The 25,372-nt window shown below is 37.7% G+C and overlaps 1 protein-coding gene across 3 annotated transcripts; it reads right to left on the minus strand.

Annotated features, from left to right (window-relative positions):
- Positions 1-267: 267 nt before the first annotated feature.
- Positions 268-23,924, minus strand: LOC121728059 (anoctamin-8-like). 3 transcript variants are annotated; one of them, XM_042116161.1, is made up of 24 exons: positions 23,600-23,924; positions 23,203-23,331; positions 22,881-23,010; positions 22,410-22,515; positions 21,755-21,893; positions 20,162-20,278; positions 19,869-19,975; positions 19,695-19,798; positions 19,154-19,235; positions 13,963-14,115; positions 13,472-13,589; positions 12,417-12,472; positions 10,043-10,117; positions 9,577-9,709; positions 8,347-8,501; positions 7,034-7,231; positions 6,466-6,597; positions 5,933-6,064; positions 5,196-5,389; positions 3,575-3,668; positions 3,129-3,257; positions 1,737-1,860; positions 1,463-1,599; positions 268-435 (listed from the first exon to the last, which is right to left on the minus strand). In XM_042116161.1, exons 1-24 carry the CDS (start codon positions 23,718-23,720, stop codon positions 343-345), a joined length of 2,958 nt encoding a protein of 985 aa, XP_041972095.1. In that variant the 5' UTR covers positions 23,721-23,924; the 3' UTR covers positions 268-342. The 3 variants fall into 3 exon arrangements, with proteins under 3 accessions (XP_041972095.1, XP_041972094.1, XP_041972096.1); XM_042116160.1 differs by having other exon boundaries at positions 1,463-1,602; XM_042116162.1 differs by lacking the exons at positions 268-435; positions 1,463-1,599; positions 1,737-1,860; positions 3,129-3,257; positions 3,575-3,668 and adding an exon at positions 4,386-4,520 and having other exon boundaries at positions 23,600-23,921.
- Positions 23,925-25,372: the final 1,448 nt, after the last annotated feature.

Below are 25,372 nucleotides of genomic sequence, written 5' to 3' on the forward strand. Positions count from 1 at the left end.
AAGACCGAAGTATATTTAAAGGTGCTCCCTCACCGGGAGCGTTCACATGTAATGTAACTTTAAGATTTGACTTTGAAAATTACATTAAAATACTGACGAGCATTCGCGTGTAATGTGTAACATTCGACTTTGTGCATTTCATAACTAGTTGATTTCATAAATTCAGATTGATGTTACAAGTTGTATCAAGATATTACACATTGTATAATTACAATGTGCGCATTGTAATGCTCGGCTCTCCTCCCTCACTGATGTAATGCTCGACTCTGTAACGTTACAAGCGAATGCTCCTGGTGAGGGAGCATCATAATAAAAAAGTGAATAGTAGGGGAATGTTAACGCTTAAGTCGGTCTGGGCTTGACGTCGTCCACCTGTATCAATTGCTCTATCGGTATGAGTGACAGCTCGCCGCCAAGCATCGGTGCTGGTGGACCCTGGAATAAATAGAATGGAAATAGTCACTAAGTCACAAAATATTTATCTTAAGATTTAATATTTTAAGAGAGATGTTCATTAAAGTTATTTGCACGCACATACGTAACAACACGGATATATGACGTGCGTACACGCAAATACGCCCTCACAAAACTAGTCTAGAATCTAGATTGTCCAAACCGCAAGCACATCGCAATTTACATCTCTTTAGTACACTCACTCGCACGCACGCAATAACGTCTCACATATTATACGCACGCTTACAATACATTTACGTACGAGACGTGTATATCGGGCGTGGGCCCCGGCATGGTGGGTCGCTCGGCATTCGCAAATGCACGCACATCGGCGTCTTTTATGCTTATACAGTGTGTAACAAAACTAAGTGATAATACCTAATAGGATGTGTATGTATTAATTTTTTTATTTATTTTTCACTTTTGTATCCAGGGCAAGCGCCCCAGCGTCACGAGTTTCTCCATACAAAAGTAAAAAGAATGTATTTCAGCGCTGCTACTTTCACAGTGAACTCTCTACAAGAAACACGTACACAGTACACACCCTAAAGTATTATCACTTAGTTTTGTTACACCCTGTATAATTCTTCCGTCTTCTTCTTTTTATAACTACAACACACACTCATACTAAGTGTCTAAACACACCATGCCGAAGATACGCGGCCGAAGTTCGGCAAGATTACGCCTGCAATGTATTTTAAATTACCGATGACACACCATGGCGAAATTACGTCGCTTTATAGCCGTACAGCCCAACTTCGGTCGAGCGTAAGTGCGGCAGCGATTCGGCGGTAGTGTTTTTATTTTCGGCGTCAATTCGGTGGCGTTCGAGACACTGAATACTCGGACAAAGTTACGCAACTGAATTTCCGCCGGGTAATTTCGGCTATTATCGTGTGTCATATCAGCAGAATGCGTCGGAACGTGATATCGGCCACGGAACTTCGGCCGCGTATCTTCGGCATGGTGTGCTTAGATACTTATACACGCACTCATGTGCGCAACTTACGGGCGAGACGTGTCGGTCTGGCGTGGGTACATGCATGGTACGTTCGGCGGCCGCCTCTCGCGCGCGCCGCAGCCCCAGCGAGAACACCGCCACAGACCGCACGCGCTTCACCAGCGCCGCTCGCGCCCGCGACCGTCCTGCTCACACACACACACACACACACGTTGTATATAAGTTGAAAAGAGACAGGTATTGGAATCGTGTATGAACTATCTGTTTTTGGTTTGCTTGATTTTGTGGAAGGAAATTTTTATGCCTCCCAAGTAAAAATTACCGCTCTTGTCCTTGGGCTTATCGTCTTCACTCGATGTGGCACTGGCGTCTATAGACGGCGCGGCCGACGGCACCGCGTTCAGGTCCGGCTCCGACCCGCCCGCGCTCACGCTGCCTGACAACTCCTGTAGGAATAATACAAATGTAATAGTAGGGGAGGTCGCGCTCATTTTAAAAAGTAATTTCATACCGAGCGAAAATCGTAACAATAATACTATTCTATTAATACATAAGAGTTTTGATCGTCAGCTACTCCAGTATGGGTGGAATAAAAATTGAGAGTATCTCAAAGTTGTTGTTGGGAATCGTATTGAATTGACATTAAAAAGATCCCAATTCGCACCCAATAAAGGTCATATCTAGATTATACACGTTTAGGTTTGGTAGGTGCTATTTTAGTTTTAGTATATAACAACAGATGGCGCTTTTAAAAAATGTATATAATTCTTCACAAATATTGACTTTCGAATTAATTACTTAAAATTGCTATGTGAGACAATTCTATGGTTAATGCAAATGAAAATCGCCGTCAGCTGAATATTTGCAGGTGGAAATGTCGTCTACGCGACGCCCTAGGATACATTGAGCGCGAAGTAAGGCTATATTGGTTATAGCTTATATCGCTGGCTGACGGGCGTTCCACCCGCATATTAACGACTGACGGTGGTCTTTATTATTAAAAAGGTATCAACATTCACCTGTATAAATTTTGTACGGTATGAAATTACTTTATATTCTAATTTTTTTAACATAGTTCAGTAACGCGACTGACGTTGAATCCCCTGAGCCTGCGATACGGCTGACGGTGCATTTTTGGTTAAGCATGACCTCAATAATCATCCATAAAATTTTCATTCGGTATAAAATCACTTTTCGCAATTATTTTTTTTACAACTTTGAAATACTCTCAGTTAACATCCCACCACGGGTGCGGCGACTGACGCTGATTATATTGATTGATAAATATTAAGCTACCGCTGGACAAAAATTTGGTCGGTAGAAATGACTTAGCAAACGATAGCACTACCTCCCCTACTATAAATACGTGTGTTCGATTTTAAACTCTATTATGAGTAGTGCAGAGTTCTATTTACATTGCTGTTGTGTGACACAATATTAAATTGTCAATTTATTTATCATACCATGTTTTATCGATTTGGTTTGTCGCACCGAGTAAACTTGTATTTTTAACACTTGCTGTAATTAAAGGTTAAACTATGCTGTACTAATTGTTTAACCTTTTATTTTAAACAACTAGTCCTCTAGGTTTACCTACGTAAATCTATTACAAACTTTAAGTAACAAGCATTTTTATATTCCGTATCTCATTAAATTTTATTTATCTACTGCTGTCACTTCTAACACAAACATCCAACCAAACATTCTAAACTACCTGCAACGTCGGATTCAACGCTATGCGAGCCGGGTGCGGGTTGGGTATGCAGTGGGCGGAGCGATGCAGCGGTTCGTCGCGTAGCCCGCGCACGCCGAGTAGCGATAGCGCGCCGGCGGGCGCCACCTCCTACGAAATGTGTGACCCTGGTACTTGTGTTTAACAGACGATGAGGTAATAAGGACTTGCGCCTTAAATTATCAGTCTTTCTTTCATATAAGGAGAACAAGAAATGTAATAATTAGTAAACGATTTTTTTGTAATCTAGGCCGAAACAAAATAAATAAGTAAATACAAAAGGAACAGAAAGTTAAAGAAAGTTACCTAAGAGCAAAATTATAATGTAAACATTTAAAAAATGTTTTATTAAAAAAATAACAGGGCAAGATTTGTAGTAGCCAGAACAATTTTTATTTTTATTTTTTATAAGACTTGAGCTCACAAACCTTTCTACGCAAAGGCTTCGTCGGGCTGACGTCTGGGAGAATTTGAAGAGAACCAGTAGATACAGCCGTCTCGGTAATCGACGCGGCTTTCGGTCTGAAATTTTAGAACATTATTTATCTCTGTCACACTTACGTGAAAGCGTAGAGGAGTGATAAAGACAGGTCACGCGTCAAAAGGTGTGTTACGTGTTTGGTAAGCACTAGATAAAGTGAGATGTCCGCAAAGGAAATAGGATAGTTGGCATTCGCAGATCAGACATTAATAAAGGCGTTCAAAGAGTTTAATAAAATTAATAATAGTTAATTTACAGGGGGAAAACAGGCAAGCGTTATCATATTAACTATACAGTAAGTCGAAAAGTAAAAGGCGGCATTTGAAAAGCGTTTTATTACACTCTTACTTATCTTACCTCGACTTACGGACGTTCTTGCACGTGTCACGTAACTCTTTGGAATGACTAACTAACTATTTTAGTCTTTATCCAGTTTTAGGCTGTTCCGCTCACTCATGCACTGTGTCGCGTAAGCAAAATTAGTCATCGCGTAGACTTAACCAAGATCGCGTAGACCTAACCGAGATATGTGGAAAATAGAGAAATGCTGCCTCAATATTCTGTATTTTTTGACTTTGTCTAAAAGAATACGCTAAATATTCTTTACACCTTCCTGATTGCGTGAATCTTATCATCATCACTTTTTGTTCGAATTTTAAATACATAAGTATTACATTTTAACAAACAGCGTTTATTAAGATTTAAAAAGAAAAACACAAATAGTATAAATAAGTTTATTATTAAACTAAACAAAATATTAAAGACAAAAATTTAAGCATCACAGTTAGCTGGTAATAATAAATTAAATTTTTATAATAATATTAAGTGCAGCAAAGTAAAAGTGTCTATAGTTATAACTACACACCCATCCACGTATACTTGTGCCAAATTAACTGTAAACAAAAAAGAACATGTCATTTAAAACTACATTTCGATATAAAACTTTCTGCTTTAAAAACTTACGAATGTTTTTTTACTGTTAATTAAAGCAGTAAGATTATATCGAATACTTACAACATGTTGTAATGAACATTTTCTACATGACTTTAAACATGTTATTCTAATAACAATATATACTTGATAATATAATATACATAATATTATTATTGTATAAATAGACTATACTTCTCATAGAACTAAGAAAATCTTAAATTTAAACCTATAATGATTGGACATAGCAATACTAAATGATAAAATGACACAACCTACTATAAGCTGCTTAAATGAACTTTCGGACTATAATATTAGCGTTAAAAATACAGGAATCGTTCACAAATCATCAATCAAAATTACAGCTCGTCATGGCCTGACATTTCACTGTAGTCTTAACGCAAATAGACAAAATATCCATGCCCTTTACTCATGCAGTTTGCTCTATGTATGTGGAGTATTCAGTGTGTGCACCCCAATATCGTCCCCAAATTGTCGAGGCCCGAGGGTCAAAATTTTTTGAGAGTGTGTGCATCCCAATATCGTCCTTAAATTGTCAAGGGTCCAAAAATTTATTCGTATTTGTTGCACACCGCACCGCTTCCTAAACCTAAAGATCCTTAAAATTAAATACTTACCGGAATGGCGGTATCTCAGGTATCTTCATGGTAATCTTCTTGCGGTCTACACCGGGCGGGGACTGCGGCTTGGGCGTGGTGGGCGTACCCCGCCCCGCCCCTGCGCCCGTGCCCGCCCCGCTCGTCGCCCCGCTGCCCGCTCCGCTCGCGATACCGCTACCGGGAAGCACATCGTCCCCGCTTGTACAGGAAGACTGGGCGGAGGAAATTATTACTTTCAAATTCTGACCAACGCTCGTTGAAAAAGTTTATCTATAATTTTAAGCCAATATATCCATATCCTCACGTGGCATGGTACAATAATATAATCATAAAGAGGTTCGAACATTTTTGTATCGAACCTGGATTTAGAAGTAAAGATCGCCATATGAGTACAAAGGACACAAATGGCGATCTTTAATTCCAAATATCTCGGAAACGTGACACTTTAGGATACCATGTCCTCTATACAAATATACCACTTTTATCGTGCTCGGAAAAAATCAAGATGGCCGGCGACTAGATTTGCCACAAAGGTTCGTACCCCTTTGTCCGTCTATCTACATATACTTCACGGTCGTTTGAGCGTGAAGAAGTAATTTTTTTTTACTTAAGTAGCTTAACGTTTAACGTTAAGTAGATTTACATTTGACGTTAGATACTTATCTTTACCTAACTAATTTGGATAGAAATTGTGAGATAAGATTGTATTTGATTGTCAATTTTATTAACATTTCTTCTGATATCACCAAACTTACTAATAGCGGCGCATGCGCATTCTTGATGGCCTCTCGTCGCTGGAACTCGACCTTGGCCATTTCAGTGGCCAGCCACGCGGGGATCTCGGGGATCGCCAGCCGCAGCGCCAACACTATCACCAATACTACGTGCTGTGGACGAGAAAAAACGGTAAAGTATACTTTATTCATAAATATACTTATTGCTGGATACAAAAATATTTCGTGAAATACAGGGATTGCAATATTTCAATAGAAAAAAAGATCTTCAAGCCAACAAAAACTGTCACTCCTCAAACTACAGAAACGTTTTCAAAGCTAAAAACTAAAGTATCAATTCAATTTCAATTCAATTCAATATCTTTATTTGCACAAAACATGATAAGAAAAATAAAACGTCTAAATTAACATTGATTAAAATTTGCACAAAATGTTTGCTAAGTGGCAAAATCAGAAGCATGGCTTGCAGTTTGCACCTGAGAGGGTGGACAACACCTCTCTTTCTTTCTGTTGATTCACACCTTTAACATCACTAACTTAACTTCTTACATTACCTCTAGCGCGACGATGATAAGCACAGTCTGAGCGGGCGTGGCGTCTGGCAGGAGGCGGTGCACGGGCCCGGAGAGACCAATCAGCGCGCAGTTCACCAGCACCGCCACCGCCACCATCGCCTCCATCGCGTGCTGCCGACAGATATATGTGCACGCACGCATGAACGTATACACACGCACACGCGTACGCAAGCGCGTGTAATATCGATATTTTCGATTGTTTAATTACAGATGTCGCCTTTCCACAAGCACGCGCAAAAATACGTAAAAGAAAAAAGCGATTGCAAAATCAAATATATAGAGCCATATGCGCACACGCGTACGCAATCGCATGTAATGACGTCGACCAGGTCATCATACAATTACAAAACATTGCCTTCGCATTAGAACGAATTAAGTCAGATAAAAAGCGACTCCAAGTGTTCTATAACAAAGCATGTATTTTGAGCGGCACTTATGAGCTTAATATATTCATCTTAATTAAAGTCGAACGCTGATTTACGAACGAGGACAAGTAAAAGTAAAATATTACTCAGAGATCACTAAAGTTAAAGGCACATAACATTACCTGCCAGCTGCCGACACTGGCGACGCGCTGGCCGAACGGCCGCTGCGCCACGTGGCACAGCTTGAACGCGTCCGCGCGCACCTCGGCCGCGTTGTTGAGCAGCGCGCACAGCGCCGCCAGCGGGAACGCCGCCGAGAACAGCAGCACGTGGCCCAGCTGCGTCAGCATTTCCAGGTATTCCGCGAACGTGCCGTCATACTGTGAAGCATAAAAGGCTGTTAGACAGGCTGATCGACCCTCGCACGCGTGAAATGGTAATAATATTGTGTTTATGTTGCATCTCGCATATGCAATATCCATCCTCGGGGTGGAAATGGTTGAATATTTCAATTTTTTTTAATTTCGAAGACAGTGGCAGTGCAGTGGCATAATGTTCACCGCTTTTAATGCCCTGTCGCCAGCTTCGCATTGTCGCAGAGCTATAAGCCCAATTTGTTTCATTGATCTTAATTATGTGTGACGCACTTTTGCAACATCACTGACCAGAACACTTGCTTTGTATGCTAAAAATGTTGTTAGACTTAAAAAAACTCCTATCCTAATCGAAGTAGCTGTGCTGTAACAAAAGGGCAGTTGGTGTCATTTTGAAGGATCCACTTATTTTTATCAAATTGAAGGCCATTACCAACCAATGAAGGTGTTTGATATTCTATTTGCCACCGGATGCCGCTACGTAGCCTCAATCTATCGTGTCAAATAGGCATATTATCGGGACACATGACAGCTATTAAATGTTTCATTTTTGTTTCACTAGGAAAACATGCATTGATTTAATTAACTGTCTTTAATAATAGATAAACACTTAACACTTACCACTATTTACACGTTTTCACAGTTAGACCATAAAGTAAATATACATAGCGGAATAGAGAAACAAAGGCCTGAGCAAGAGCGATGTCACTATCAGTAACACTGCGTGGTAAAAAGAGACGTGTCATACATGACAGCAGCACTCTTTTTTTGACGTCCAGTCGACACGTACCGCACGTTGACAATTTAATCTCATAAAAATCATGTTCAATCATGCTTGTGTAAGTGTATACGTACACATATTTTTCACACAGATGAAAACCAATTTCGGTTTCGTTTGACAGCTCGAGATTGTTGCTCTATTCCGCTAGGTATATTAACTTTATGAGTTAGACACGATCTAACAATAACTATTAATTAATCAGAGGTAAGTTCACAGTATGGTGATTACAAGTACTTTAATTTATGTATACGAAAGTAACTATACGCACTGAAATCTAACAAACTATATCGTGACATATGACAGCAGTTTAAATATAGATATACAGGTGGGACTACCATACCTTAAACAGCTGGGACTCCAGCTCAGCCTGGTGTATGACCTTCTGTCCCACAGCGGGCTCCGAGTCCCGCCTGTCCTCCTTGTTCAACTCTGGCGCGTCCCCGGACGAGGACGTCTTCTTATCGAACAGCTCCGTCAGTTGTGTGGATGTTGGAACTGTTGGAAAAAGGCGCATTCACACATATCATTAAGTAGCTGTGCCCAACGGTGTTACCTGCGGTTTAAGTGATATAATATAATAAGACTATGAAAAGTACCAATAATAGGGTCAAAACGGGACGATACATGGTTCTATAATGGCTTATGGTAGTTATGATTATTATTGTTAATTTGAGATATTCAATAAAGTCTAACACCTTAGAGAGCTTACAGACGAACGGCACGTGTCGGCGGCAGTCGGCGGCACGTGTCGGCGGCAGTCGACGGCAGCCGTCGACAGTTTATCATGCTTGCAGTTGTGACGTACCGCGTAAAGATAAGCGTCCACGGGTTGGTATCGTACGCAACGGACGTCCACTGTATCAACTGCGTACGGATTACCGACTAGCTAGTATGTTTATCTTCAAATTAGTCCAAACAAAGTTCCTAAGTCAAAATTTCTGCTTTTGACTTTTCCATCCACACCCCCTTTTTGAGCATTCATCAGGCGTCAGGCTAGTCGGTAATCCATACGCTGCCGATACAGTGGAAGTACTGTAAAAAATTATCCGTTTGCAATGCGAGACGTCCGTTGCGTACGATACCGACCTGTGGACGCATACCTTTAGGAGGTACGTCACAACTGGGGATCTACCACCATCTCTACTAAGCGACACCGTTTGACAGATGAGCAATATTACTTTAACATCAAACTAGCGATCTTAAAAAAGTTGATTTTTACTGTTTTTAGTAAAATTATTATATTTCAAAAGAGAGTACGGTAATGTTATTATAATCTTACAAAAAATTGTTTTGGAAACATTATAGTTATATTAGGAAAGGTCGTGGTAGGCCCCTGCAAGCGTCATAAACTGTCGACGGCTACCGTCGGCTACCGCCGACACCGTGCCGTTCGTCTGTAAGAAGCCTTAAAGCAGCCTCTACACGTTGGCCGTGTTTGCCGAACAGAAGGGGACGGCGCTATACCAGAAAGAAAGACGCAAATAATTCAATCTCTTTTTTTAGTATAGCGCCGTCCTCTTCTGTTCGGCAAACACGGCCAACGTGTAGAGGCTGCTTTTCCAAATCTTACTTTTACTTGGACTGATCGCTCCGAATACATCAACACAGATCTTCGCCAGTCGCAGGTTTTCAATGAGGTAGGGCAGGGCTGACTCCTTCAGGTTGCCGATTATCTGTCTCGTGATCAACAGAACGGCCAGTTGCTAGAAAGCGAGACAAAGATATGACTATTGTATGAGAGAGAAAGAGATAGATAACGCCTCCAATATGTTTATCTTTCCATACTTTTACAATATTAACATAATTTTAAACTACAGAATCTTCGTTAAATGCTTGTTTTACTATTTATGGGTTGGCATTTGAAAAGAGAATAAATTCTATAAATAAACTCAACGGTAGGAGAAGGTGGGGCAAGATTTTAGGTCCCCTAAAATCTTGACCCACCTTCCCCTATCTTGTCTTAGAAAAGGATTTTTTATGCTTTGGATATTAGATATTCCATCTCGCTCCACCATTCCATAGTTATTTCATCTTACCTCTTTTAATTTATCCATATCCTGCAGATAGAACGCTATGTAGAATAAACTCATGAAAGAGTTTACGAACTGGAACTGAAAAATGAAATAAAAATTATATTGTTGGCAAAAAAATGTACTTGATCAGAAAATTAATTCAGCATTTGATGTCGTATTAGCTATGTCCACACTGTGCACTTTCATCTTTAGTTTTCGTCATCAACTTTCATATTGGCGCATTCAATAATTGAATGCGTCAAGGAAAGCAACGCCAATATTGTCATTTTTGAAGTTTTGGATACGGTCAAAGGACATGCGTCGCGGGCGTGCCTCACGTTCGCTGTTGACTGCGCTATAACGCATGCTCTTGACGAACAGAAAAAGGCACAGTGTGGACAAAGCTAATGAATGAATTAGTTAATAATATTATTTTTCTGGTCAAAAGATATATATTTAAGTGACATACTTAGGGCCAAACAATAATAATCTGGAGTATAAGTGACATACTTAAGGCCAAACAATAATAAATAAGAATATTTATCCAATTATAGAATTTGACTTTGTCTGTTATAATTTGGCATTAAGTTAATTCTTTGTTGAGTGTACATGAAGCAACATAAAGTGTAATCTTGTAGTATGTAAGACTATTGACTAAAAAACGTGTGGCACTCGGGGACTGCCGCGGTAAAGCTATTGCATAGCATTTTTATCTACCTAAGCAATTATAATTCGCATACGTGTAGTCGCAAACACCGTGCCAAAGTTTGGCAACGCCGCACCAATGACCAAACGCGTTGCCGGTCGGAGTAAGGTGTGTTAGGTTTTTTCAGAACTTTTTGATAGTCAATCAAAAAGTTCTTATCACTTATTAATCACTTATTAAATCACTTAATCACTTATTCGACGAAACACAGCGCAATGGCTTTCCCACGTTTAGTACGTGGGAAAGCCGAGTAAGCGAGGCCCGTATTTTTAGTCAGTACTTAAGAAGCGCCTCGGCCTGAAGGCGCGGTTCGCCTCTGTGATTGGTCCAAATTTTGACAGCCAACCAATCACAGAGCCTGAAACGTTCCTTGAGGCCGAGGCGCTTCTTAAGTACTGACCAAAAATACGGGCCTTAGTTTACCGGAAGCCTAATCCCCTACCCTTTTCCCTTCCCTACCCTCCCCTATTCCCTTCCCTTCCCATCCCTACCCTCCCCTATTAGTTATTACCCTATTCACTCTTAAAAGGCCGGCAACGCACCGGCAGCTCTTCTCATGCTGCGAGTGTCCATGGGCGACGGAAGTTGCTTTCCATCAGGTGACCCTGATGGAAAGCAACTTCCGTTCGTTGCTCGTTTGCTCGTTTGCCCCCTTATATTTTCATTAAAAAAAATTTGGTCACCGCGCTCAAAGCCCGCGACAAAAGCTATGCAATAGATTAAAAATTACAGTGACAGATAGAAGGTATGTTTTATGCACCTAGAGGTAAATTTCGATATTATCTATATTATCTATTATCTATATATATATAAAACTCAAAGGTGACTGACTGATTGACATAGTGATCTATCAACGCACAGCCCAAACCACTGGACGGATCGAGCTGAAATTTGGCATGCAGGTAGATGTTATGACGCAGGCATCTGCTAAGAAAGGATTTTGATCAATTCTACCCCCAAGGGTTTAAAATAGGGCATGAAAGTTTGTATATAATAATACTTCATAACGCGAGCGAAGCCGCGGGCAAAAGCTCGTTTTAATATAAAAGTAATATATCCGTGTATGAAGTTACAACGAAGACATTAATTTATTGGCCATGATATTTTTGACACAGTCTGTTAATTTTGTCTCCAACAATAACTTCCTCGAGGAAGTTAATAATTTGGCTATTTTTTTTTTTAATTATTCCATACGACTTTAATTGTAAGGTGAGTAAAGAACGGAAACAAAGCATTGATGTTAACACAACACTTATTAAATAGGGTGTAAATAATTTTGACATGCAGAGACGTCATGCAAGCAGCGTGGGAGTAGGTATGTGGCAAGTTACCTAACGTTCCAAACATAATAGCAGAGTAAACAGAACCGAGTAGGATGACTCAGAAGGGATCTCGATACGTTTGACGTACTATATCATATCGCGCGCGAAATTGATACTAGCGCCCAACTCTCGTATATTCGCCCGTTTGTTTGAAGTCGAGGTACTTCTTAGTTCTGCCTACTCTGATAATACTTATTGACTTGTCGACAATAACTATTATGCTCTGAACCTAAGGTAGTATCTTACCAAGCTGTGCCCTATCATAGGTCTTTATTAGATATTCAGCTGTGGTGCCTATTAATATCTTATTATTGTGCTATTAAGATTTAAATTAAGCTAGTAGCCAAGCGATATAGCATGTAATACAAACCAATGCTATTTTCACAATCAGATGATTTTCATACTTTGTCTCGAGTCGGTAGTTTTCTACTTTGCGGACATGGATTGACGATTTTACCATTTAAAGTAGATCCATTCCCATTTGGTAAGCGGTAAAGAGAAAAATAATAGCACTATAGTATATACTATATAGTCTACTTATCAGCTAAAACTACCCTCTTTATTCAATTGTTTGCTTACAATAATTTATATGTCAGTGTTGATTAAACTAGTATACGATTTAAGAGTCCATGCGATTTAAAAAATACCAAATTTGTTGTTGACATTAAAAAAAAATTAGAATCTTGTATGAAGAGTCTTAAAAGTTTAATATTATATAAACTTTTAAGCATATTTTTTATCAAATTATTTAATTATTATTAGTGTTTCCATAAAAGGTTCTTTATTCAAACACTCCATGCATTTTGTTAGCTCTGTTTGTATGTTATTTGCTTTGTACTTGCAGATAAATACTAACTGTAAGATAAAAAAATGTCGTCTAAGACAATAAAATATAAGAATTAAATCTATTTAGAAACTAATAGAGAATTAAGCTACTTTCCAAAGTATAATCAAACTACTTTGGTGATTAAGTTTTGATACTAGTACTTTCCCACCGAGCAATACAACCATGTATATTTCCACCCGGTAGATTTCTTTTAAGAAATGTATTACTATAGTTACAGCAACTTCTACGTAATAAAATAAGTACTAGAAGAATCCGTGATCATTTTAATAGAGCAAGTTCCGAAATACAGCCCAGTACACTAGCCAGTTCGACTTATGACGTCAAAATCGACATCACATAGTTGATTCGTTCAAAAATATTCTGGCAGTTAATGACTATGTCGGGATATCATTTTTGCAAGTATGACATAGACTACTAATATGTGACACTTGCCTCACCAGTACAAGATGGTGTTGAATGCATGACGTCACGAACATCGGCAAGCACACTGGGTTGAATTTCGGAACTTACGCATAATATCTAATTTAAAAGATAACCTTACTATTTACTATTCTACAACTGATACAAAAGCAACTCACCCTTGTCGTTCAACCATCTCGCTATCCGTGCATACACTTCCTCCTCGACCGCTATAACAATAGCGAGCATCGCCCGCGGGACCCAAGCGAAGTATACCAGCGTGTTTTCCCACCAGTCCTGTGAAGTAAAAAATATATAAAATTCTCGTGTCACAATGTTAGTTACCGTATTCCTCCGAAACGGCTATACTGATTTTTACCAAATTTTATATGTATATTCAGTAGGTGTGAGAATCAGCTACTGGCTACTTTTTATATTGATAAGTGCATTTCTTAAATAAATAATAGTAAATTATTTCAACTCGAGACTGAAGGCGACCATTGTTTGTGCGACGGGATAGCGATGGATGATTCTGAAAGGTCTGTATGTACCTGGGCCCGCAGGCCGCAACAGAGCGAATGTTGCGAGCTCGGCCACACACAGACGCCACGCCTCGTACTGCGGCTCCGGGTGACCCATCCATAGACACACATATCAGGTTAGTATGTACCTGAGCCCGCAGCAGCGCAAATGTCGCGAGCGCGGCCACACACAGACACAGCAGCATCAGCGGCACGGAAACGCAGTGCCGCCACACGCGTCGCCGCCATGCCGCGTACTGCGGCTCCGGCCGACCCGTCACCGCTGACGTGCCCATCTCGCCCTGCAATAGAGGGGAATTTACAGGTGTATTTTAAAAAAGTTGACGCCTTGGACTTACAAGCAATGCTGCGCGACAGTCGCAAGATCGCTACTAAGGCTGCGTTTCCACCAGAATTGTGTCGCGTGGAATGTGTTGATCCAATAGCGTCGCCGCGCTGAGCGATGTCATGGCAGGCTCATGTCAATGAAGCGATTCTATTGGTTCTCAAAAACGCATTGCTCGCAACACATCTCTGGTGGAAATGTAGCCTTATACAGGGTGTTTCAAATAAGGTATAGTAAGCCGAAAGGGGGTGACTCTAGGGGTTATTCTGAACAACTATTGTTCTAGGTACGACTTTTGGAAATTCGCGAAAACAAATTTCCATAATCAAAAGTCACGTGACCGACAATGTTTCTCTACAGTCTACAGAATTAATTTTTTTTCGAGAATTTCCAAAAGTCGTCGAACAAAAGTTGTTCGGAATTATCCCCCGGCTTACCCCTTTTCGGCTAGTATACCTTATTTGTGTAACAAGCGATGTAAGACTTACTTTTTAAATTATAAACACCTACCTCCTAAGTTTTCACTTAATATAATATTATATTTTATACATCACCTAAATCCTCAAGTCAAGCCAAAGACTTAGTTTATAAACACTTGTGAAAACAGTTTTTTCTTAAGAGATACGTGACCCTAAAAAACGTGGAATACTTAGCGTTAAGGGGCGGTTGCATGGTCAAGACGAGCATTAGTCGCGTGTGTGAGGCACCACCCGCTTTGCTCAAAATAAAGATGAATATAAATGACTATTATTGAAATAATATATAAATATACATATATTTAAATGAAGGAGTGCGGAATGTCGAAAATTTGTATTTTCAGCCCTCAGGTCACAACTCACACATAATAATGTTCATCTATACTAATATTATAAAGCGGAAGAGTTTGTTAGTTTGTTTGTTCGTTTTGTGGGAATGTGGGAATATGCGTGGCGACCCAAAGGAAGATCTTCCGACCGAGCGAGGTGGTAAGTAAGGGCGGGGGCAAAGCCTCCCGCATATTAATCAAACGACACGCAAAATCTGCATGTTTAGTTTTGGTTAGATTCTAAAGAAGAAGTAAAACTCATCACTAACGACGCAACACCATTTTGCTTAGCAACATTACCAGGAGGGGGGGGGGGCTGCCCCCCCCCCCAAGTACCGGCCGGGGGCAAAGTCTATTTGCCCCCAGATTTTGAGTGTCGTTTGATTAACATGCGGGAGTTAATCAAACGACACTCAAAATCTGCATGTTTAGTTTTGGTTAGATTAATTTCACTTTTAATAAATAACTTACTTTGATTCTAAAGAAGGAGAAGTAAAACTCAACACTAACGACGCAACATATTTTTGCTTGGCAACATTACCAGGTGGGGGGGGGGGGGGTTTGGGGCGACGCAGATGCTAAGTTTGAATAAGGCATATATATCTGCAAAAACCGTATCAGTAGTTTTCGTGTTAAAGAAAAAAGTTTTATACAAAATCTTGCCCCCTCTTTTGTCCCCTTAGTGGGGTGAGGGGAAAAATATTATACACCAGATATTAAATTGGAAAATACAGTTTATAATATGATGTAAGTTTATTCAAGAAAAAAGTTTGATACAAAATCTACCTCTTTGGTCCCCTTTGAGGGTTGGGGGGGAAAAATTTTATACACCAGATATGAAGTTGGAAGAAGACAAATATATCTGCGAAAACCATACTCAAATCGGATCAGTAGTTTTCATGTTAAAAAAAAAGTTTGATACAATATCTGACCCCCTCTTCGGCCCCCATAAAGGGGTGGGGGAAAAATTTTATACACCAGATGTTAAATTGGAATATACAGTTAATAATATGAAGTTAGTCCATTGAAGAAAATAGTTTGATACAAAATTTGACCCCCTCTTTGGTCCTCTTAGAGAGGTGGGGGGGAAATTTTTTGTACACCAGATGTAAGGTTGGGAGAAGACAAATATAACTGCGAAAACCGCATTCAAATCGGATCAATAGTTTTCGTGTGATGCTGGAACAAACAAACAGACAGACAGACAGACAGACAAAAAACTAACCACAGTTTTGGCTTCTATAGCGATGTAGTAACAGCCCCCGCTTATTATTTTTTGGATATCTTTAATGTACAGAATTGTCATTTCTACAGTTTTATTATATGTATAGATAATATGATATATTACTGGCTGTCCTGGCAAGCACGTATCTTTAGATTTATCATTCCTCTGTATATTAAGTCGAATAATAATCGATTAAAAAATCGATATACCTATTAAAGTGGCAAAAGAGACGGGACGCGGCGATGCCTTTGAATCGATTCCGCGCGTACGGGTATTAGTGTAGGAAAGGAACCAAGTGAACCCCGAAGTAATTCCTCAGTCAGAAAAAACTTTATAGCATAGTAAAGTATCAATGAATTAAGAGTTTTGTATAAATATCCAAAGAATAATAATAATGGAAGTTAGGTATTTTTACCTATATTCGTAATTAATTGATATCTTTTTTAGCAAAAATGCTCCTCTTTTTTCACTGGACATATTCATGGAACGTATAGAAACAATGTACGAAATATCCAAAAAAATATCCCAGCAGAAACACCAAATTTTAATAAAATATGTTTTTTTGACGTGACTTGGACGGCATAATTGCTCAGTCGAATTTTTTTACGGGAATGACATTTTATTGAAGTTTTATAGCCACAAAATGAAAATCTAAAAAATAAACCATGTAACTATACTATTTTTTAAAATTGCTCCTTTACTAGGAGTGCAAAATTTCTCTATCTGTTTTATTTATTGATTTAAGTACACTGTTAACTTTCTTTTCAACTAGAAAAATATCCAAAGAAATCATCAAGCGTATTAAAAACTAAAAACATTTTACCTATACAGATTTGAATATTAGCAATCGGGAGCGAGCGGGGTGTATGCGCGGGGCGCGGGCGGGAGGCAGGCCGCCCGTCGCGCCGCCCGCCACCCCACGCGCTATTCATTCGTATATTTCGTGGCTCGTAAATATTGTTGACTTGTTGTTAGCATAGATTTAGGATTTTTTTTAACTTTTTTACCTTTTTTTTTTACTTTTTTTACCCTTTCATCTAGAACTTGCTTATAGGTTATATCGAATCACATACTTTTTCATTTTTACCGCAGCTATCCATTTATATCTGATCTAATTTCCTAGTGGATTTAGGAAAAACATTAAATTGGTATACTGACTACCCATTTCTGCTGTTATTTTTGCAGTCTACGATACAAAAATAATTAACCCAATTTCTGAAAATTTCAAAACAAGATTGACAAGTTTGATTAACTATTAGCTGAGCCCCTTTGGTTGCATATTTTTGCCGCTTATTTAAGGTGTTTTTCAAGCAAGTGTACAATACGTAAACATAATTAACAATAAAAATGATTGCTTATTAATTATTTTTTATTAATATATTACATAATATTATGTACCTATAACTTTTAATTTTTAGCGAAATTAAAATATCTATCTCAATTAGTTTTCAAGTGTTGTCTACGTACCCACAAAGAAAAGAAAAATGCAATAAATGTAATTAATGTAAAGAATCACAAACCGACCCGCGGGCCGCGAGTCGTGCGGGTCACGCGATCAAGGTCGTACTATATGCACGAGGACGCTAATCTGCACCCAACTAGTAAAGCAATACGATACATTATTGCATAAACGCGAAATAAATTTAGCTTCGCATCTAAAATTTTGGTTTTCTGGATGATAGTTCTTTTGGATATTTTGGATTTGTGTGTATATTTGACTACATAACATAGTTTTGAAAAGAAATAACGCTGAGAAATTTTGCTTATTAAGTTTTTTATAGATTTTTAATATTTTTTTATTGGCATGATTTTTGTTTTGGATTTTCTTACTCGTGACGCCAAATGACATTCTTAAGTCATATGCGAAAAAAAATTATACTGAGAAATTTTGCTATGAAAATGAGGTCAGAAAAAAGAATTATTATACAGAAGCAATACTTTTGTTTGAAAAAAGTTTTTGATTTTTATAAAGTATCACATATATGTATAAATAATTCATTTGGTAAAATAAATTTAGACTGAGAAATTATGCCGTTCAATATATAAACAGATTTGTACTTTTAGGTATAAATAACTGACTTCTTAGTGATTTTTTTTTGGATTTTAATATATTAAGTTTTGGCTCATAGTATTCTATAACCCAGCAAAGTTTCATCGACTGAGGAATTATTCCCGGGTCCCCATACAAAGAATCGGTTCATTTCCTACACTATATTCCCATCACTAAAGCGCTCTTGTGACGTCACAGTAGGTATGAAAAAAGTGACACGCTCGTGTTCATACAAATTGGAGCGACATGGCGGTTCTAACTATATCCATTTCTGTGGAGTCAGGATACTTCGAGTCCCGGAAAGGACATAAGATACTTTTTATCCCAGAAAATTTTAAGGTTTCTCCGCGCGAAACGTATTTTGGCGCAACGGAGTTGAGGGCGTCATGTAGCCTGTAGGTATGTATAATCTGTAAGTTTATTATGCTTTGTAGCTTATTAACTACTTTGTAGTATTCAAAAATCAAAGTAAGTTATGTGACCCAAAACCTATAAGACCCTAGTCTGATTTGTAAAGATTTTGTACGTTACAGTTGTTTGATAACATTCAAGAAGTTATTTAACTCATGAATATAGGTCATTTTAGGTTCTAATGATGTTTAAGGCCTTCTTAAACATGCGTGTGTACTAAAATCGATATAGAAATATGATTACATTTAAGCATGCTACAGTAGGCCTATAAAATGTTTATTGGGCTCATATCACCCCACAACGTTCATAAAAGTCATAACATTATATCTGATAACACTATTTGAATAAAAAATGTATTAAAGTGGAAATCGTTCTGTGAAGAAAATAGCTTGTATACTCGATAAGACCTATTATGCTCTTGAGTTAAGTGCCTCATCTCGCTTTACTGTATTCTTGTTTTTTTCCTTGTAAGTATATGTAAAAAGCGAATACAAGGAACATACCTGAAATAATGGACGCGGTTCCACTAGCAATTCGTCTCTTTGGTCCAAAGTACCCCATCTGTACGCCAACACATTGGAATATCTAAAAAAAATTATACATATTTTAAATACAATTTATGCTTAATTAAATCCATACTAATATTATAAATGCGAAATGTATATGTATGTCTGCGTGACTGTCTGTTACCTCTTCACGCTCAAACCGCTGAACCGATTTTGCTGAAATTTAGCACGGAGATACTTTGAGCCCCGAGAAAGGATAAAGGATATTTTTTATCCCGGAAAAATGTACGGTTCCCCCGCAATACACGAATTTTGGCGCAACAGAGTTGCGGGCGTCATCTAGCTTCATACATAATATTAGAGCGAAAAACAACAATTCACGCTCTTCCTGAAACATTCACCCACCAATGGCCGTACGGCGGCAACAGTATCGCCCAATCAAAGCACAGTCAGCAGTGCAAAGGTTGGCGAAATTACTTTTCACATAAAAATAAGTAATAACACTCTAATGAGTACATGTTCTATTGTAATTTCATACCTTTTCCATGTCTCCAAATAAACGCAAGCCCATAAAACGTTGAAAAGTGAGAACAAAACGTATGCTATGTCCTTCCAATAATCATTCGCAGTGCCAAGCCACACCTAAAAATAAAAATGTATTAAGTAAGTAGTATTTTTCCTATCCGGCTCAAAGGACCAAGTCTTAACTTACCCAAAATATGAACCCAACTACAGCTGGCACAGTTAGAGATTGAGTATAGTGACCGAGCCATGCAAAATACATAGCTATTTTAACACCAAAATATTCACTTATTTCATCTGAAACAATTTAAACGTTTTATAAGAACCACTTAGCAAAAAAATAACAATCAATGTAAGGATGACAAGCCCCTTTACTACTTAAAATTTTGAAACCTAACAAGAAAGTCTCTAACATATTAGACAAATACACATGTAAAAAAAATATAAGTAAAGAAGGTGGATGAAATCTTGAACAATTCTCACCTAGTGGTTGAGGTGAAAAGAATGTTTTGACCCATTTCTTACGTAGACTCTCCAATTTTGCTCTATCGTGTAGTGGAAACATGCTCGCCACGACCCCACGACTCACACACGCCGGCACTGAAATTATTAACCATAGGTAACTGTAATGGTATTTATACTATGCATAACAAAACAATGTAATACTTTAGGGTGTGTATATTGTGTCCCTTTACAGAGTTCACTGCGAAAGGAGCGGCGCTGAAAGAGCAATAATTTTTTTTTTGTTGGATATGGATGGATTGTGTGATACATAACCTAAAGTTATATTACCTAGTTTTGTTACACTCTGTATGTCTCATCACTTTGTATAAAAAATAATTGAGTTTACATACTGTGTATTTCACAATGTATAATAATTAATACAAGTGTATTACAACAAGTAACAAGTAAACTAACAGTTAGCTTATTCCAAAATTTGCTACTGCTACTGTACCAGCTGAGTATCAGAAAAAAAACATGCAAATAAAAACAAGACCAAATTTCTAAATTGTACAGCAATCCATTGCCACAGACTGGATGAATGAAGAAATTTACCTAATTTTGATTAAATATTAGCAGTCCATATTCTCTGTCAAAAATAAAAAATACTAGTGAAAGAATTACTTGGATACCTTAATTAGTTTCAGATTTATCAGCAAAACAAGTTGTAACTCTACGACGCGGGCGCCCGGTTACGGCGCGGTGTGACGTCATATCACAATAATTGCGCCGCACGGGCCCCCTACACGGGCCTTTTTTGGCTTTTTTTGCTCTTTATCAATAACGGCAACAGGTAGGCACTTGGAATTTTCACCAAGGCCTTAATTATATGTGTACTTTAATAATTAAGAATAATATTAAAATAGATTAAAAATTTAAGGGGCGCTCCCATACAAATATCACAATTTTTGGCCTATTTTGCTCTATAACAGTATGGTCGATTATTTTACTTGAACATAATCAATAGCATGCTCGCTATACGGGTCTCTTGCCGATCTGAAAAGAGTAACAAATAAAAATAAATGGCTTCACGTATTTCGTTAGTAAAAAAATACAAATAAATAATCAGCCAAGTGCGAGTCGGACTCGCGCACGAAGAGTTCCGTACCGCTACATAGCAAAAGTAGGCCAGCAATTGTGATTTTTGTATGGGAGCCCCCCTTAATTTTTTATTTTATTTTAATATTATTATTAATTATTAAAGTACACATAATATAATTAAGGCCTTGGTGAAAATTGCAAGTGCCTACATGTTGCCGTTATTTATAAAGAGCAAAAAAAGCCAATAAATCACGTTTATTGTATGGGGCCCGCGCGGCGCAATTGTGATATGACGTCACAAGCGGTCACGGGACTGTAATTAGCGGGACTCGATATTTTTTGAAACTTTGAATGGCTATAAAATCAAAACTACTAGGTATTTTGACTACAACAAAAACTAGTGGATTTGTATACATACAGGCTTTACTGTGACAAAATTTCAAGCAATTTGGCATACCTAGTAACATTCTCCATTATAAATGCTCCTAGGTTAGGAAATTGTTTTCTTTTAAACTGTACAGACAGAAATTTTACCTATACTCTGGCCAAGTCGTAATGTCAATGCTGGTTCTAATGCATGTTCATCACCAGCCTCCGCTCTTGCTGCTTCCAATATATGCTTGACTAGTGCTCCTCTCTCTTGTGAATTCAAAAGCTCCGATGCTGAAGTGCCCTTTGAAAATTAAAATTTACTGAGTTCCATACAGAGACCAAACATCTATGGTTCCATATAATATTTTAGTCACAATAGAACCTTAAGGGTTGCAGTGACGTCAGGGCTGAAACTACCTGCCTTTGGTAAAAAAAAAAATCTTCTTTCTTTAAGCCCCATGAAAATTTTAATACTTCCATTTCTGAGCCCTGTTAAAAACATGCATCTGTGCGTCTGTGTATCTATCAGAAAAATAAATCTAATAAAAGAATATAAGGTGTTTTTACTTTTAAAGCTATGAATAATAAAAACTAAGGAAAATTAACTCCGTCAAAAAACATGCTCCACAATACTTGTCCAAAAAGTGTACCTTAGGTACACATTTCAATACATTTGCAATATTTAGGTGACCTTGAGCGGTACTAGGTTGACGTTACATGACAGATCAAAAGGAACCAAATTTAAAATGGTAATAGTATGGGAGTTACGATTCCTTAGTTTTTATTATTCATAGTTTTAAAGATGTTAAATACTCACCCCTTGAAAGCAATGCATGTCCCGAACAGTGAACTCTTTGTATCCCCCACCAAATTCAGGTTTCAACAACTTTGGAAGATGAACTTCTTCTGCTGTTTGCAATAAACTGAAAAAAAATTTGTAAGCAAAACTAACAGAAGGGTTATTATCAAAAAAATATATTAATTTTTAATTTTGTTAGTATTGCTAAAACTATAGAACGGCTGAACCAATTTGGCTAATTTTAGGCTTGAATCATTTATGTCCAATTGATACAAAGTTCACCAGGTTATCTAGTAACCAAAGATAATTTCATTCAAAGAGATCATAGATATTTATTGCTGTGACAACATGGCCCAAATATAACTGGTAGCTACAATTTCCAGCCAAAAAAGTAATAATTTTCCCATTATTATTTTATTCAGAAACTCTGTTAAAGTTTCATTAAAATATGCACAGCATTATGTGTAATATAATAATTTGAATACATACACATCATCATCAGCTGTGATGTAAAACGCCGAACATTGTGATGAGGCATGTTGTCTCACACACACCCGCAGGCGAGGTCTACTTCCTCGGAGCTTTTGAAGTAACCACAATAGCATACTGTCAGGTAGACCTAAAAGGGGAAAATTTTATTCTACTGGCAATTTAGAATAAAATATATTATAAAAGTAGTATGTAAAAAGTTTAAGATAAGTACAAGGTTTTCGTGTCAAATTGTGGTACATAATTGTATCTTAAGAGGCAAGATCTTTCAAGCTTAATTCTTTAAGCAATTTGAGTCCTTTGAGAATTATAAACTACTAACCTTTAGGGAAAATTAGCACAACATCAGTTTGTTGTGTGGGCGTTGAGTGCAGAAGCAGTCTCCTGGGATGCATGAGGTGAGCTCCGAGCTGCCCGGCCATAGGCAGGCGCCTCCTCAACTCCCTTCCAGCTTTTGAGTTACATTGATACTTTAGTACTCTAGCCAATTTGCCAATACTTTGTGGTAAGTGACTTATATTTACTACTATACTATATACTTTTTTTACTTTGACTACTTATATCTATGTTACTAGGCTATATCCTTTTTACTAATAAAAAGATCTACACTGTATATGATATCCATACAATGTTTTGTCAATATCTTTCAAACTAGGTACTTTTTTAACTTATTATAAAAAAGAGAAACGTTTTAGAGAACTTGAAATATTCACACTTACCGCTGTCCAACTTGTCTTTCGCAAACTCCGCAAAAGACCTATGTTCTTGAGGAGTAGAATGGGAACTACTCCCGTTCTCTTCTTTTTCATGATTACCAAAATATCCGCCTTCTGTCTCCATGGTAAACTTTGGGATGGTCCCAGAAAAATCAAAACAATGAATCACCTTCGGCGATCTTACATCACCGATATTATTTGAAAAAAAAATGTTCAAAGTAATGAGCTACGCACGTTATTTTATAGTTATTAGAATGTTATACATAACTTATTCACTTTAATTTATGCTTAAATTGATTACATATTGTTTTGACAATAAAAAACTTGTGAAAAACAACAATTTACGCGAAATCGAAATATCTGTCACAATTCGAAATTGATTTTTTGACGCCATAATTTTTTATTTTTTATTTTCAAACAAAAGTGTCGCTAGCATAATAAATGTGTCACTGTCACAGCACTATAATGAACTATAATCTGTGCACAGCACTCACATGTGACATGACACATCACAACTTCACAAGTTCTCACAAGTCACAAAGCTCACAAGTCACAGCACTGAACCCACAGAAGTCAGAATTTACCACACACACACACATTTTACCACTTTGGAAGAGTCTCTCTCGCAAACTAGGTTAGAAAAAAATTATATAAGAAACTTCATTATGACTTTTGAAGACCTATCCATAGACACCCCACACGCTTAAGTTAGATGAAAAAAAAATGTATGACGTATAAAAAAACTACTCGCTAGATCTCATTCAAACCATAGACTTAATATACTAGCATTAAAGGTTTATAGTTCAAACCAATTTTCGTCGGTATAGTAATGTACCATCGAGGAAGTTGATTCCTATGTAATTGACAGACCAACGTTATTTGGTCGAATATGTCAATTCAATGTTATTTGTGATCTGTCAGCTGGGTTTGACGTAACGCAACCAAACTACTTAGGTCCCCGATTTGCATAGGAATCAACTTCTCTGATAGTACATCATATATTTTTTTAGACTTATCCATTGAGGTACTATAGACTGGAGAGAGCCTTATATCGGTGTATAAGCGTCAAAAGCGTGTAATGTTATGTCCTACTTACTAGGACATAACAAAGAAGTCGGTATGCATATTTCATGTAATAAAAATGTTAATAAAGGTTTTAGTGAACATTTAATGCTAGATATTGTTGAGATTTGTGGTTCCGCTACATAATAAACCATAAGAATTGCCAAAGAATGCCTCAAACACGTGGATTTAACATTAAATACGTAAGTTTTGAACAACGTTTTTCGGGCTTTTTAATCGGTATTTTTGTAAGCTAAAAAGATAATTTATAAGTTTATTAATCCCTTATTCGTGCTAAATAAGGCATTAGTGCTAAAAATGTCACATCAATTAACAATTTGCCTATAAAAATTGCATAGCTTTTTACGTGTGTTTACGGATTCTCATCACTTGAACTATAGTTAATCGATATCATGAACTAATTGACTTTCTTTCTTGTATCGTAATGTGCTTTGAAATAATCGACAAATAGAAATATTCAAGAAAATAAACGCACACTACTTGTATGAAAATAAGCACAAAATGGCCACGCGATGACGGGCTAAGACTACATCTAATACTTTATTTATGGACTTATCATTACTTTAGAAGTTAAAAAGGGGGGACACACATTTTACCACTTTGGAAGAGTCTCTCTCGCAAACTATTCAGGTTAGAATAAAATGAGGAAACCTCAATATGATTTTTGAAGACCTATCCATAGATACCCTATAC

Source organism: Aricia agestis, chromosome 6 (genome assembly GCF_905147365.1).
Source record: "Aricia agestis chromosome 6, ilAriAges1.1, whole genome shotgun sequence".
NCBI lineage: Eukaryota > Metazoa > Arthropoda > Insecta > Lepidoptera > Lycaenidae > Aricia > Aricia agestis.

Coding starts and splice junctions, on each gene's coding strand:
- LOC121728059 (XM_042116160.1), bottom strand. CDS start 23,720: ATGGAGACAGAAGGCGGATATTTTGGTAATCATGAAAAAGAAGAGAAC. Junction 12,473..13,471: donor GAGATGGTTGAACGACAAGG/GTGAGTTGCTTT, acceptor TCCGCAAAGTAG/AAAACTACCGACTCGAGACA. Junction 5,390..5,932: donor ATGCGCATGCGCCGCTATTA/GTAAGTTTGGTG, acceptor TCCTCCGCCCAG/TCTTCCTGTACAAGCGGGGA.